Below are 12,694 nucleotides of genomic sequence, written 5' to 3'. Positions count from 1 at the left end.
TGTATGAAAGCCTTCCAAGAGGTGCTTGCTGCGGCCTATCCCTCCGCCTATACTATGGCTGCATTTCCCATGCCGCCTGTACAAGGGACGGAAGCATGGCCATGTAGTGGCGCCCTTGCGATTCGTACGCTTGCCTCCCGTCGACGTCCGATTAAACCGCGATCAAACTCGTCGGCCCACTCAAGTCACTGGCCGCACGTTGGCCGATGCAAGCCACACAATCCTGCCCTTCCCCACATGGCAATCCTTGCACGTCGAGACCCGGTGCTGATTATTCAGACATCACAAAGCAGTTTCCAGTGCCACCAAGCCTCGAGCGGACCATGATCGCCGCCCAGGCTGTACGCTGCCTATCCTCATACATCGCTGTAAGGCGCCTCATATGCACATATATGATGTATAACTCTACACCGGCTCTGCACATCACGAGCGCATCTCCGTAGAGCCCGGTGCGCTGTGGCTGGCGAGCCTGACGGCGGGACCCGTCGTGTGCCAGGTGGTCGCTATGCTGCGGGGCGCCCGCCCTGTTCAACGTTGCGACACGTTAGACGCACGCGAGGTATATGAGCTCTACATTGCGCTTCTATATAACCCATATGTCTTATTTTCCGATTCGACCACTTGCGTCCAATCTCCGGCTTCGCCCTTTCGCGCGAGACTGTGCGCCGGTCGCTTAAGCCTGGTGCCACGATGTTGCCTACAAACATGGGCGGCGGGTGCATCACGAGGGTAGTGCACAACCATCACCATCTAACTTGGCCAAGTGGACCATTTGCAAAGTAGGAAATGCGACTACCACCGGAAGAATGCGTTTCAATATTTGCGGCGCATACATACACGTTCGTTGTTAGGACCAGAGGTAGGCATCTGTGGGCTTTTCGTCTCGGGTGCGTCATCGATTCGGGCGTGTCGACACGACCAACCCCCTGCCCCCAGTTTAACGTTACGGACTGAACCATGACAGGCCTTCTAGCTGGCTTCTGCGAGCACGGTTCAGGTGTCGCCCGATGATTTGAGATAACCCATCTTTCCTGGTTCGTAATTGCATTTGTCTTGAGAGGGGGCCGTTCTACACGGATCCCTGCACGTCACCCTCATAATATGAGTGGTTGATTTATCCATATTCTTTCATCTCGTGCTGTACACTTGACCACGCGCCTATGGGCGAACCTCTCAGACGTAGTATTGGAATGCGATTCATACTGCGTTTGGTTCGCTGGCACTACACACTGCAACTCTGGGACTGGGTGTGTGCATTGTTGGGGCCATATGCAACTCGAGCCGAGGTTACCGATATTCGATATGGGAAGATGGAGCAAGCGCCTATACGGCCATACGCGACGGCCGATCGATCCAACAAGATCAATAGATCCTGCTGCTGAATCCTGAACCCTATGCATCCCACGCATAACGATATCTGTAATGCTATATGTCATCGGGTATTACTAGGGGCGGCCTTGTTACCCATGCGCCAACGCCAGACGTTCACCCGTAAGAGTAGTTTTGTGTAGTGTACCCAGGCTGCTCCACATCCCGATGGCGCGTACCCGATGAGCCACGCACGACTGCATTGACACGAACGACCGAGCCAATACCATGGCTAGCCTGGCAGTGAGGGTGTAGTAGTCCCAGCGAAGGTGGAGTGTTCACCCTTTACGATCACGTCGATCCAATATTTGTTGCTACATCCTGCCATTACCAACCAAGCCTATAGAGAAGTTGCTACTTGGCAAAAGTATTGTTGAGTCACTTCTGAAGGATGAGATGATTAGGATACCAAAATCTAAAGGTGATCGTAGTTCATGATACTATCAGTCAAGCAGTCAAACGGACCAAAATATAGAGTCAATTCACCAAACATCATCAAAGAGCCACATACAAGGAGCGACACTTTTATTTCCAATCCCTTCATTACGACCCCTCTAGCAGCGTTACATACAAACGAGCGACAGCGCGACCATCATCGCAAAAGACACGACAATCGTTAGTGTGCAGCATCCTACACTCCTTCAGGCAGCAAGCCATCGCCCTTGCCTAAGTCTCATTCAACACAGCCACTCGCAGCCATGATGCATCCAGCTTTGGCGACTTCAGCCTCAGCTGCCCCGCCGTATTTGCCGTAGTTTGAGTAGGGGCTAGGAGGGGAGGTACCGTGTCAGCATTAATCCTTTGTATAAAGACGAGCATGACCGCAATGAAGAAAGCTTGAGATAACGTTGAAAGTCCAGGGAAGAGCGACGTCGAAAGAAGAAAGAAAGAGGAGAAGAAGCTTACATATAAGACTGGTACCAAGAGTCCCCTGCAGCCTGAATCTCCTTGGGCTCGTCACGCTTCTCGTTGTTGGCCATCTGATCCACCATATCCTTGGGCATATCCACAATATGGCGCTTCTCCATCTTGGCGTTCATTTTCGCGGCTTCAGCTTCTACAGAAGCAGGGTACGGATTGTAATTCTCGTAGTAAACGCCGTAGCTCTCGTACTTGTCGTACTTATCGTACACCTCCTGTTTGGACAAGGGTTCGTCGCGCTTCATGTTCGTGGCTGCTGATTCTATAGGACTGTTAGGAGTGCTTTTATTGGGGAAGTTGGAGGGCGAGAGAACGTACCTTGCTGCATCTTCGCTGCCTCCGCTTCGGCCGGTGAAGAATAATCTCCGTACTGATAGTACGGGCGGTAGCCGGCGTATTCCTTGTAGTTGATATCTTGGGCTTGATTCGCGGAGTCGTCACCCCTCTTATCGAGTGGCATAGCTGCCGTAAGGGCGGCGAGACCCACGAGAGCCAGTTCGAGATGCATGGCAGGGAATGATCGGCCGTGAGACAGCGGAGACTTTCAAGGATGTCGAGGAAGTAACCTTGAGGGAAGACTGTTGTGGTGATTTCCCAGTTTCGCCACGGGAGTCACCTTTTTGTACATGTCGGCTTGCAGTGCCTATGGAGTACAACCTCATTACAGAGGCCAACTGTAGTGAGCATGGCGTAAGGTTGCATCCGCATGCGCGTAATATTGTGTCTGCTCGCATTGACTGCAAGCATCGGGGAAGCATGCACCACGTAGCTCGCGCAGGTGCAATGAAGTCGCTGCTGTAGGTTGTGCAAAGACAACATCGGTAAAGTGATATTGGTCCGAAGTTTTGGGAAGACGTAGTTCAGATGCGCTCAACAATGTACACCGCCTTCAAGTGAAGCAAGCAAGACGTACTCTTCCGTTCATAACGCCTACTGGTTGATGAGTGAAGATTGCAGGACAGATGTAGCTGTGCGTCGTTGCTATGGAGTCAGCGTCATGTGTCCCAATTGAGTTGTGATAGTTAGTCCGGCATACATGTTTGCTTATTGTGACCCCAATTCGGTGTGAGTACAGAGCGCATCTCCATAGCAGTAAGGCGGAGTAAGTCATTCGGTCAAGCTATGGTAGCGTTGGGGTACCTTTACGCAGGTTCTTCAATAGTACGGTACGATCGTGACCAGTACGGCGATTGATGCCTCAATGAAAGAAGGTCGGATACTGTTAGTGGGAACTCCAAAGATATGATAGGGTGCGGTGCTGCTAGCGGAGTGATATATGTCGCCTTTCACATCGCACGACTAACGTGTTTGACATGCCTGACGCCCATCACAGTGTCACTGCTTGTCCTACACGGCTAGTTAAGTCGTACTGATGTCCAATTCGTACCGAAAGTCGTACATGGAGGATTACAGGGATAGACGGTATTGAGGCCCAGTCGTCTGGTAAAGCGACTTGGGAGGACTCGCATCCCTTGATGCGATAGCAGGTCTGTCGCTATTTCCTTGCTACTCTCTCATCGTCGACCAGTTTCCGATCTCAGAACGCGTGTATCTGAACTGCAATCTCTTCATGTTCGACATCCTCCGCAATCGTCCTCGACACGAGCGGTTACTACAACACGACTCCGAGTGCCATGACGACGACGACACTCTTTTGCCTGGCTCTTCTTCGTCGAACTTACTGACGCTTAAACCACCAGCGTTCGAAGGATCGAGCCGCGATGTGCGAGTCGCAGTGAGGACCCTCATAGCATGTACCATCGTATACGTTGGTGCTGCTTTGTGGATAGCCTTTACTGTGAACAGGTCAGCTTTGATCTCCGATCCAGATGACTTTTGTATCCATCATGTTTCGCGATACTGTATGTAATGGACTCGCGAAGAATACATGTCGTTACTGATGGCAACAGCACCGGTTGTCCGAGATGTGAAACCAAATTGGCATACGCAGTTGTTCAACGGTAGCTTTCTCCATCAGAACATCTATCGTCAACCAGCGGGACCAGAAGTTGATGCTGCATGGGATGCGCTGGGTGTCAATTGTAAGTTGATTTTCTAGCAGTACCAGCAACGCGCACACTCAGTTCTGATTCCCGTACTAGATCGAAGTGTGGTGATACCCGAGGACGAAGCTGAGCGAACCGGATTGCGGCACGACCAGGTGAAAGTCAGCCAAGAGTATGGAGGTGGATTCCCAGCAAACGTAGAAGGCCTCCATCACTTACACTGTCTGGTACGCAGCAACATCAGGTAGCGGAAAGTACATCACTAACATTTCGAAGGACCTTCTCCGCAAAACACTATATTGGAACTATTCCTATTATTCGGCAAAGAAGGAAGGACCCTTCGTCAATAGCGAGTACATCGTGCGAGTACACACGACGCACTGCTTGGATATAATAAGGCAGGTGCTCATGTGTAATCCAGACGTAGGTGTACTTGGTCAAGTGTGGTGGCAGGCCGACACTACGCCAGACCCGACGCCATTCGTGGACTTCAACACAAGGCACCGATGCCGGGACTATGAGCAGGTTCGAGAGTGGGCGGAGGCGCACCAGCTCCCACCAGAGACGGAGGTGAACATGAGCCGTTTCTACGAGATGCCGAAGCCGGGAGATTTCATCTTCCCTGAGATCCCATGAGGGTCGTGGACGCTGAGTATGTCAGTGGACGTAGCTGAGAACTGTTCGGTCCTTCGTAGCAGTATGAAATATCTCGCACGTGTCCTTTCCGTGACAGCCTGTGCAATATGCGCTGCGATAGTAGATGTGTGCGACAACTGGCGCAAGGCCTTGTTCAGTTCTGGCGGGGCTTCACGACGCCATCGTGCACAATGTAGTAGACGACCGTGCTGTCCGTGTCTACCGACGCTAATAGTACGCGCTTCGTTGTTCTCCAAGGGTTGGTAGGGCGGTTCCCCTCTACTGTCGACGCGTCTGCTGCCGGCGGGACCATGGTGATGGCATCGAAGACGTGGGCCAGCCGACGCAGCGTCCACTTCTCGTTCAGCCTGGTGGGCAGTATCCATTCACGCTCCGGCTCTGCCTTGACCTCCAAGCCACCTGCCTCGCCATCGGCGCGCGCCTTCCGTTCGCGGTCGGCTTTCTTCAGCAGCTCCACCTGCTCGTCGGGGTGTACGTAGAGACGGCGCGGGGGCAGCCCAGAGACCATCGGGCGGGGAAGGGGCTCGTGAGTAGTCGGTGAGTGCGTGTGTACGTGGAGGTCGGACCAATAGTGCTGGTACTGGAGGTTGTGCAGTATCTGGCGGGCGAGCGATAACTCATTCGGAAGGTGGCTTGATGCTGCGGCTGCCTCGGGAGCGATTGATACGAACGTCTGCAGCGCGGCGGGCGCAACGGCACGTTTCATCTCTGTCTTTACGGCGACTGTCGTCATACTGGAGGCTGGGCGCGGAGAAGTGCTGGGGGACTATTGGTGGTGCAAGGTTTCGCACGTCGACGAAGCTACTCGGTTGTGGAAGGAGCGAAGATCTCAAAAAACACCCCGCCAGTCACACGAAGGCTGCCGAGCGACTATGGGAAGGGGCGACGCGGCCTAGGCAGCAGACAGCGTCCATTCTTATAGCTTGTCCAGTTGGGTTATTTTCGCAGTTCAAGACTCCTTCGAAACTTCCAAGAAACACTCAACAATCTTCCCAAGGCCGTCGTCATGCTCGCAGCAATCTCCATCCCCACACTTCTGCTTCTGGCTAGCGTTGCCGTTGCCCAAGACGATACACCAACAGTCGCGACCTCGCCATTCGTCAGTCCCACGCCCGAGTCTGAAGCCCTCTATACTATTCAGACTCAGACCGCTACTGATGATGTCGACCCATGGTCGTGCTACATGGAGTGCGTTCAGCCTCCATGCCCGGCATGTAAGTACATCCTCTTCGGCCTGCCGCGCAATATGTTAACAATGGTAGGCACCGGCAGCATGATGAGCGTTCCCCCGGTTTCTATGCCCAGTGTAACAGACGTGTCCGTCATCCCTCCGGTTTCCATGCCCACCGTGACGGACGTGTCAATTCCACCACAGTCTGGCATCTCCGTCGTCACAACGCCTGTTCCTATGCCCACTGTAACGGACGTATCAATCCCCCCTCAAGACTCCACTGGCGCCATGTCAATTCCTGAGGGCGAGACACCTATCTCTAGCGGCGCTGTTGACACGCCTTCTTCGAGCCTTGGCTCGGCCGCGAGTGCGACTAGCTCTGGTCTACCAGAGCAGACAGAAAACGCTGCCGCAGCGAGGGGTCGCGACATGCCCGTCGTTGTCGCTATTGCCGGCGCTTTGGCATTCTTGTGAGTATTGGGTTGAGAGCGAGGGTGTCGGTCTGTTCTTATTAGTTGTTTGTTTTGTGTTGTCAATGCGACGGCTGCGTTGGGACGCGTCGGAGCGACTCCGGCTGCCAATACTGCATGCACTCGAACGATGGTACCATTGTAGAAAGGTGTATTCGCAGTAAAACTCTGCTGAATACGATACATAAACGAAGAATAGAAATCACCCAAGACTCTAATGTATCTCGCAAGTCTAACCGTGACGCGCGGACTGCAACGCCACTACGTGTGGCGAAGTACCTCTTGCGTATTCGTATACATAGCGATCTAACGGTGGCTTATACGCGCTGCACGTCAGTGGGTCTGGGGTTGGCAGGAGCCGCGTCCACAACAATCTAGGCCGTCTCCTTCCCTCCACGCCAGCGCCAACACCATATAACCTTGGGTGCCCAGCACTCGCAACCATGTCGATTTTAAGACGGCTCCTGCTATTCTTCGAAGCCGGTTTCATACAAGCACCCCTATACCGGCCCAAGTGATAGCAACCGGAAAGCAGGGATCTCGCCAAGGCACTGTGACATTGCCAATCGCACCAGCGATCAACCACTTGGCTGACACGTCGAACCGCACACGCGCTCCAACGGGGCGAATCCCCTACAAAGCAAGCGCGAGCGTGCACTTCACTTTCACCAGCCATGGCTTCCCCGAATAGCAACGTACCAACGCCAGTGCCGTTCCCTCAGCCTGAGGGCATTCGCAACCCCAATGCAGCAAGCCCTACCGCAGAGTCGCCCAAGACTCGCGAACGAACTTCCACCAATGCCTCCATCGTCTCCAACAAGATCCGTACCGCGACTGGTAAATTGATGGACGTGAACCCGCCGCCCGGCATGTGGGCTGCCGCAGGGACGACTGCCGCCAAAGCACCTTCGATAACGGACATCAGAAAGGGCTCATTTGGTTCTGACGGATGGAACGAAGACTCGCAACGCAAGAGAGCAGGTTCACGAACAAGCCAGGGCGAGCAGCGGTCGCGAGCTTCCACCAACGTAGCATCACCGATAGATCAATCTGAGCGTCCGTCTTTCGGTGGTCAACGCAAGGTCTCGTCGAGCAATGCATTGAACACTGAAGCCTTTCCTGCTCTAGCTGAAGAGGATACAAGACAAGTTGCGGGATACGATGGCTACGACGAGCGGCCCAATACCGGCAGACAATCAAAGCACGGCTCCGAATCCGCGACAGAGCACTTTGACGACGATAGGCCGCAGCAGCCAAAACGGACATCCTCAGGACGGGTACGTCTTCTCCTCCACCGTCCAGACAAACATGCTAATCATGGCGCAGTATGCCAACGGCTATGTACCACCTCCCAAGTTACCGTGGAAGAAATCGTTCATGATCGGGCTTAAAGGCTTTTGGAAGTGGTTCCTCACACCCGCCGGCTTCCTCATCACGCTCTACGGCCTGAACGTCGTCGCCTGGGGCGGTATGCTCTTCCTCCTACTCTGTAACGCCGCACCCGCCATGTGTACACCTACCTGTGACGACATCAATTCCCCGCGCCGGAAGTGGGTCGAGTACGATTCGCAAATCCTCAACGCACTTTTCTGCGTTACAGGATTTGGTCTCGCGCCTTGGAGGTTCCGCGATCTATACTACTGGGCTTGTTGGAGAATCGGAGGGTCATCCCGCACGGAGACGGGCATCAGACGTCTTGCTGGCATACATCGGGGATGGTTTCGGCTTCCAGGTTCAGATCGGCTGCCTGACAAAGCAGGCGCAACCGTCGTCGATCCCGAAGATCCAGCTGTACCAATTCCCGTCCAGATGATCCCCGACCCACCGCCCACGGCGATTCGCGCCCCACCCACTAAGAGCTGGAAGATGGATTTCGTCATATGGATGAACGTATGGAATACTTTCTTCCAGGTGGTTCTATGCTTCTACATGTGGCACTATAATCGCATCGACCGGCCTTCCTGGGCTACTGGTCTGTTCGTGGCTCTGGGATGCGGAGTGGCGGGTGCTGCAGGCATCATGATGTGGCACGAGGGCAAAAACGTCAAGAAAGTCGAAGGTGTGCCCATGCGTAGGGATTATGGAGACCAGCGAGACGACGAAGAAGCGCAGAATATTCCGCTCGTGACCACAGGAGTGGCGACGAAATCCTGAGGAATCTGCCCAGCGCCTTGTGTTGCGCAGCCAGGGAGGCTGAGAACGCTCATTGGAGCGGGACCCTCCCTTTCCTTCTTGGCGTTTGGTCTAGTTGTGGCGTTGCATTGAACACAACATAGACACATTTTCATGATCGATACCCCAACAGCCCGCGGGCACTATAGTACCATTTATTAATAGCGTACGCATGACCTTTTCTGAGTCAACGGTTCTTCGTTTTTCTTTCATCACGTCAGCTTTCGGTCGCGCAAAGAAAGTGCCGGAAGTTCCCTCCGGACTTCGCCATAGATCAACCTTATGTGAGCCTCGTGCTGACAAGCTTGCCGAGCTCCCCGGACAGGCCGAGCTGCATGCTAAGCGTTCCCGAAGCAGATCCGTTGATCGAATGACGTATCAACGTCGTACTTTCTACGGACTGGTGACAGTTGCACGCGCTCTTGGTATTTATTTAGCCAAGGCCTTGTGATCGTATTGTCTTTCGCATTTTGCATCTTCATCCACATCGTACCTACATATATCTTCAGTCGTGCCTTTCTTCTACCAAACAAATAACGTCACCAGCAAATACTCAAGAAAGTACAAGAGATGGCAGCGCAAGAATATTATCTAGGTACAGCGGCTGCGCATGAACTGCCAGGTAGCCACCCGCCAAATCCATATCCACCGCAGCCACCAAAACCGCCACAATACCAACAACCACCTGCGCAACCTCCACGACCACACGTCAGCAATCCTCCATATGCGAACACGCCGCCTCCGTCATACTCCGCATATCCCCAGGCCCCGCCGCAACAACCTCATGGTTACCCGCCTCAACAACAACAGCAACACCAGTACTACCCAGAGAAAAAGAACGCCCAAGCCATGACAGCGCCCTACCCCCAAACACCACCCGCAGGCGGCTACTACCCTCCGCGACAGCCGATGCCCCCAAACAACGGCTACCTCGGCGCCCCTCTACAACCCTACAGAAGCCACTCGCAACCCGCGCGCGTGCGCTTCGCAGACCAAGACTCCGACCGCAGTACAAGTCTAGGCTCCATGTCCGACTCGGACGATTACTCCCCACCCCGACACAGCAGCAGCAGCAGCAGGCATCATCGCCATCACAGCCACTCTACCCGCGACCGTTCCACCTCTCGCGACCGCGATCGCTCGCGCAACGAACGCAGACACAAGCCACGCAAATCACACTCGTTTGACAAGGCACATGAGGACAAGCACAAGAACAGAGACACGTTCCTCGGCGCTGGCGCAGGCACGATCATCGGGGATGTGATCTTCCCTGGTTTGGGCACAGCAGCCGGATTGGTGCTGGGTGGCTACGGCGGGAGGAAGTATGCCGATCAGAGGAGTAAAAGCGATTATGCGGGGAGCGAGAGGAGGAGTCATAGGGGGAGCCGGAGGGCGGGGGATGATGGATGGGATGAGAAGACGAAGACGTATCGGAAGGGTGCGGCTGTGAGGTGATCACATTTACGATCATGATTATGGTTCACTCATGCTCTCGATGATGTTACGATTTTTGTCCTTTCTAACTACGGTTTATGACGGGAATGACATGGGATGATGAAGGAATGACCTGCTTTATACGCTGCTGGACAGCACGACTCTAGTTATTAGTATCAATGTATTCTCAACTTCTTACAACACACCTTACATTGCATGGTCGGCTTACGTCATGTGAATAAACATTATTGTAATTTGGCATGTTCGTCTTCGATCGCTCGAGAGCGATAGCGCTACATGTCCCTATATTTTCGGCGCACGTCTTCAATCGTCTTCGCGATAGCGTTGCAACCGTTCTCCTACTTCCGTCACGCTCTCCAGGATGCATGTCTTTGACCGACCATGCGGTAGCATTCCATCCTCCCCGATATAAATACATGGATGTATGTCTTCAACCGATTTTGCGGTAGCATTCCATCCTAAGCCTCCAGATATAAATACAAACAAAAACATAATGGGTGCACGTCTTCAACCGCGCGAAGCGGTAGCGTCACACCCTGATCTTGACATCCCATCAGAAGTCTTGGAAGAGACCTTCTAGTAGATGCCAGGCACGATCCTGTACGGGACAAGCTCGACGTAGCGGTCCCAATCCTTGCCGTACTTCCTGCGGCACTTCTCCTCATCGCGACGCTCACGGTGGATAAGTAGGATAGCAAAGTAGACCATGAAGAAATAGGTGAAGATCATACCCCAGCCCTTGGCCTCACCAGGGACGGCGTACTTTCCGTAGCTGTTCTGGTAGAAGTAGGCATCGGTTTGGGCTGCTGTGATGGGAGACTGAGCCGCGTTCTTGATAAGGTAACCAGACATGGCAGTAGGTAGAACGTAACTCCAGCTCATGAACCAGTCGCCAAGGTAGTTGATGTGACGTGCCATACCCCACCAGCCACTGATCAGAAGCTTGGAACCTGCGGCTGTCTCGATGCACTTGAGGTGCTTGACACGTGGGTCGTTGGGGTCGGTCCTGAAACGGTTCTTCTCGTTGTTCACCGAGCGGAAGATGTAGTATCCGATACCCTGGACGGCCAACACGCCAGCGATACCAACAGGACCGAGATCAACGGGGTAGTTAGACAGATAGCGGGTTTGGATGGAGTAGGTGAAGGGCACCCAGACGAGGTCACCGAAAGAAAGCATCATACCAAAGCCGTCGGCGATGATGTCGATGGTGGTCAAAATAGCAGGCTCCATAAACAGTGCGTCGAATGTGTACACGGTATGGGCGATGGTGACGAGAAGGATGCTGTCAGTGACGCGGCCGAAGTTGCGGTATTGCTGCATGATGAAGGCCAAGTCGAGGATGATCCATCCCAGCATTCCGGGGCGAAGCTCGCACCAAGCTTTGATATCAACCTCTCCAAAGATGGGCATGTTGACACGAGGGTTCAGCTCACGTCCGATAAACCAGTCGTAGAGCATGTTGCCGGTACGGCCACCGGCAGCAAGCTCGCGCATAGATGGATCCTTGGGGTGCTTGACACTGAAAGAAGCGACGTAGCAGTAGGTGGCCAGGAAATAGGAGATGAGAATGTTGCTTGTCAGGATGCCGACGTAGTTGTCGGTGATAAAGGTCCAGACGGGGAACTCGGCACCCTGGGAGATGGTACCGGCAGCGAGAAGAATCATGATGAAGAGGGCTGAGTTCCAGGCATTGAACCTGTACTTGAGCCTTCCGCCGCTCCTGAGCTCGGTACCCTCAACTTCCTGGCCAGGAAGGAATCGGTAGAGGAACAGACTCAGGAAATAGTAGGCCAGGGTACCAAGGAAAGCCTGGGTGTTGAGTAGACCCGAGAAGCCAGTCCATCCTACCTCCTTCTTCAGCTGCTCAAGAGTGAAGCTGTAGGGGTGGAGAAGGACAGGCGCCGGGCATCCAGAGATGTCATTGCACAGAAACGTGAAGACGTACACCAAAACTGGAAGACCGAAAGAGATGATGAAAGCTCCGGGGCTGGAACGAGGTTAGCGTTATGATCGTCAGGGCGCGCAAAAGTCGTGGATGGACTTACGGTCCTAGAAACTCATAGCCATGAGGCTCTTCAGCCAGCGACTTAGTCGCCTTGTCAGTCTTCGCTTTCGACATGTTTTCAATGTCGAATTGTCGCGTTCTCCAGCTCTTTCCGTTCCGGCTAGATCCGCCGAATGAGGGAGCTCGAGGAATAGGGGTCCGGTCGCGTCTTCACAACAAGGTTCCTTGTCGCAGTTGTTGTCTTCGCCGAGGGTGATTGTCGCGCCGCCTGAACCAAAGACAGCCACGGGTGCAGTGTCCTATATAGCAATGAATGAGGCTGGGCGCATCAGACGATGAAAGGGATCTCGGATTCCATTGCAGCCGTAATGACGCGCACACGCCATCTTGGCCGCGCTAACTGCTTTGGGCGCTACCGCCCGTCGTTACTGCCGCTGCAAGGCACTCGACATGGAAGGCGCGGCGC

General features: G+C 53.8%; 7 protein-coding genes across 7 annotated transcripts; 4 read left to right on the top strand and 3 right to left on the bottom strand.

The window, feature by feature from the left end:
* Positions 1–2,041: 2,041 nt before the first annotated feature.
* On the bottom strand, positions 2,042–2,797 carry J4E86_004202 (uncharacterized protein; the record flags this gene model as incomplete). The annotated part of the gene is made up of 3 exons (XM_051444746.1): positions 2,042–2,135; positions 2,275–2,551; positions 2,608–2,797. The coding sequence occupies 3 exons, from the start codon at positions 2,795–2,797 to the stop codon at positions 2,042–2,044; spliced, it is 561 nt and encodes a 186-aa protein (XP_051304371.1).
* A 1,062-nt stretch (positions 2,798–3,859) lies between these two features.
* On the top strand, positions 3,860–4,931 carry J4E86_004201 (uncharacterized protein; the record flags this gene model as incomplete). The annotated part of the gene is made up of 4 exons (XM_051444745.1): positions 3,860–4,151; positions 4,200–4,331; positions 4,392–4,522; positions 4,572–4,931. 4 exons carry the CDS (start codon positions 3,860–3,862, stop codon positions 4,929–4,931), a joined length of 915 nt encoding a protein of 304 aa, XP_051304370.1.
* A 154-nt stretch (positions 4,932–5,085) lies between these two features.
* On the bottom strand, positions 5,086–5,685 carry J4E86_004200 (uncharacterized protein; the record flags this gene model as incomplete). The annotated part of the gene is made up of 1 exon (XM_051444744.1): positions 5,086–5,685. One exon carries the CDS (start codon positions 5,683–5,685, stop codon positions 5,086–5,088), a length of 600 nt encoding a protein of 199 aa, XP_051304369.1.
* A 273-nt stretch (positions 5,686–5,958) lies between these two features.
* J4E86_004199 (uncharacterized protein) lies at positions 5,959–6,597 on the top strand (the record flags this gene model as incomplete). Its single annotated transcript, XM_051444743.1, has 2 exons — positions 5,959–6,166; positions 6,215–6,597. The coding sequence occupies 2 exons, from the start codon at positions 5,959–5,961 to the stop codon at positions 6,595–6,597; spliced, it is 591 nt and encodes a 196-aa protein (XP_051304368.1).
* A 670-nt stretch (positions 6,598–7,267) lies between these two features.
* Positions 7,268–8,747, top strand: J4E86_004198 (uncharacterized protein; the record flags this gene model as incomplete). Its single annotated transcript, XM_051444742.1, has 2 exons — positions 7,268–7,870; positions 7,920–8,747. 2 exons carry the CDS (start codon positions 7,268–7,270, stop codon positions 8,745–8,747), a joined length of 1,431 nt encoding a protein of 476 aa, XP_051304367.1.
* Positions 8,748–9,549: 802 nt separating this feature from the next.
* On the top strand, positions 9,550–10,220 carry J4E86_004197 (uncharacterized protein; the record flags this gene model as incomplete). Its single annotated transcript, XM_051444741.1, is given in 2 exon segments — positions 9,550–9,583; positions 9,595–10,220. 2 exon segments carry the CDS (start codon positions 9,550–9,552, stop codon positions 10,218–10,220), a joined length of 660 nt encoding a protein of 219 aa, XP_051304366.1.
* A 576-nt stretch (positions 10,221–10,796) lies between these two features.
* J4E86_004196 (Delta(14)-sterol reductase) lies at positions 10,797–12,342 on the bottom strand (the record flags this gene model as incomplete). The annotated part of the gene is made up of 2 exons (XM_051444740.1): positions 10,797–12,210; positions 12,269–12,342. 2 exons carry the CDS (start codon positions 12,340–12,342, stop codon positions 10,797–10,799), a joined length of 1,488 nt encoding a protein of 495 aa, XP_051304365.1.
* Between the last annotated feature and the right edge of the window lie 352 nt (positions 12,343–12,694).

Source organism: Alternaria arbusti (genome assembly GCF_024043155.1).
Source record: "Alternaria arbusti strain BMP 1465 chromosome Unknown scaffold_4, whole genome shotgun sequence".
Classification (NCBI taxonomy): Eukaryota; Fungi; Ascomycota; class Dothideomycetes; order Pleosporales; family Pleosporaceae; genus Alternaria; species Alternaria arbusti.
The sequence above is the reverse complement of the archived record's forward strand: the minus strand, read 5'-3'. Positions and strand labels throughout refer to the sequence as shown.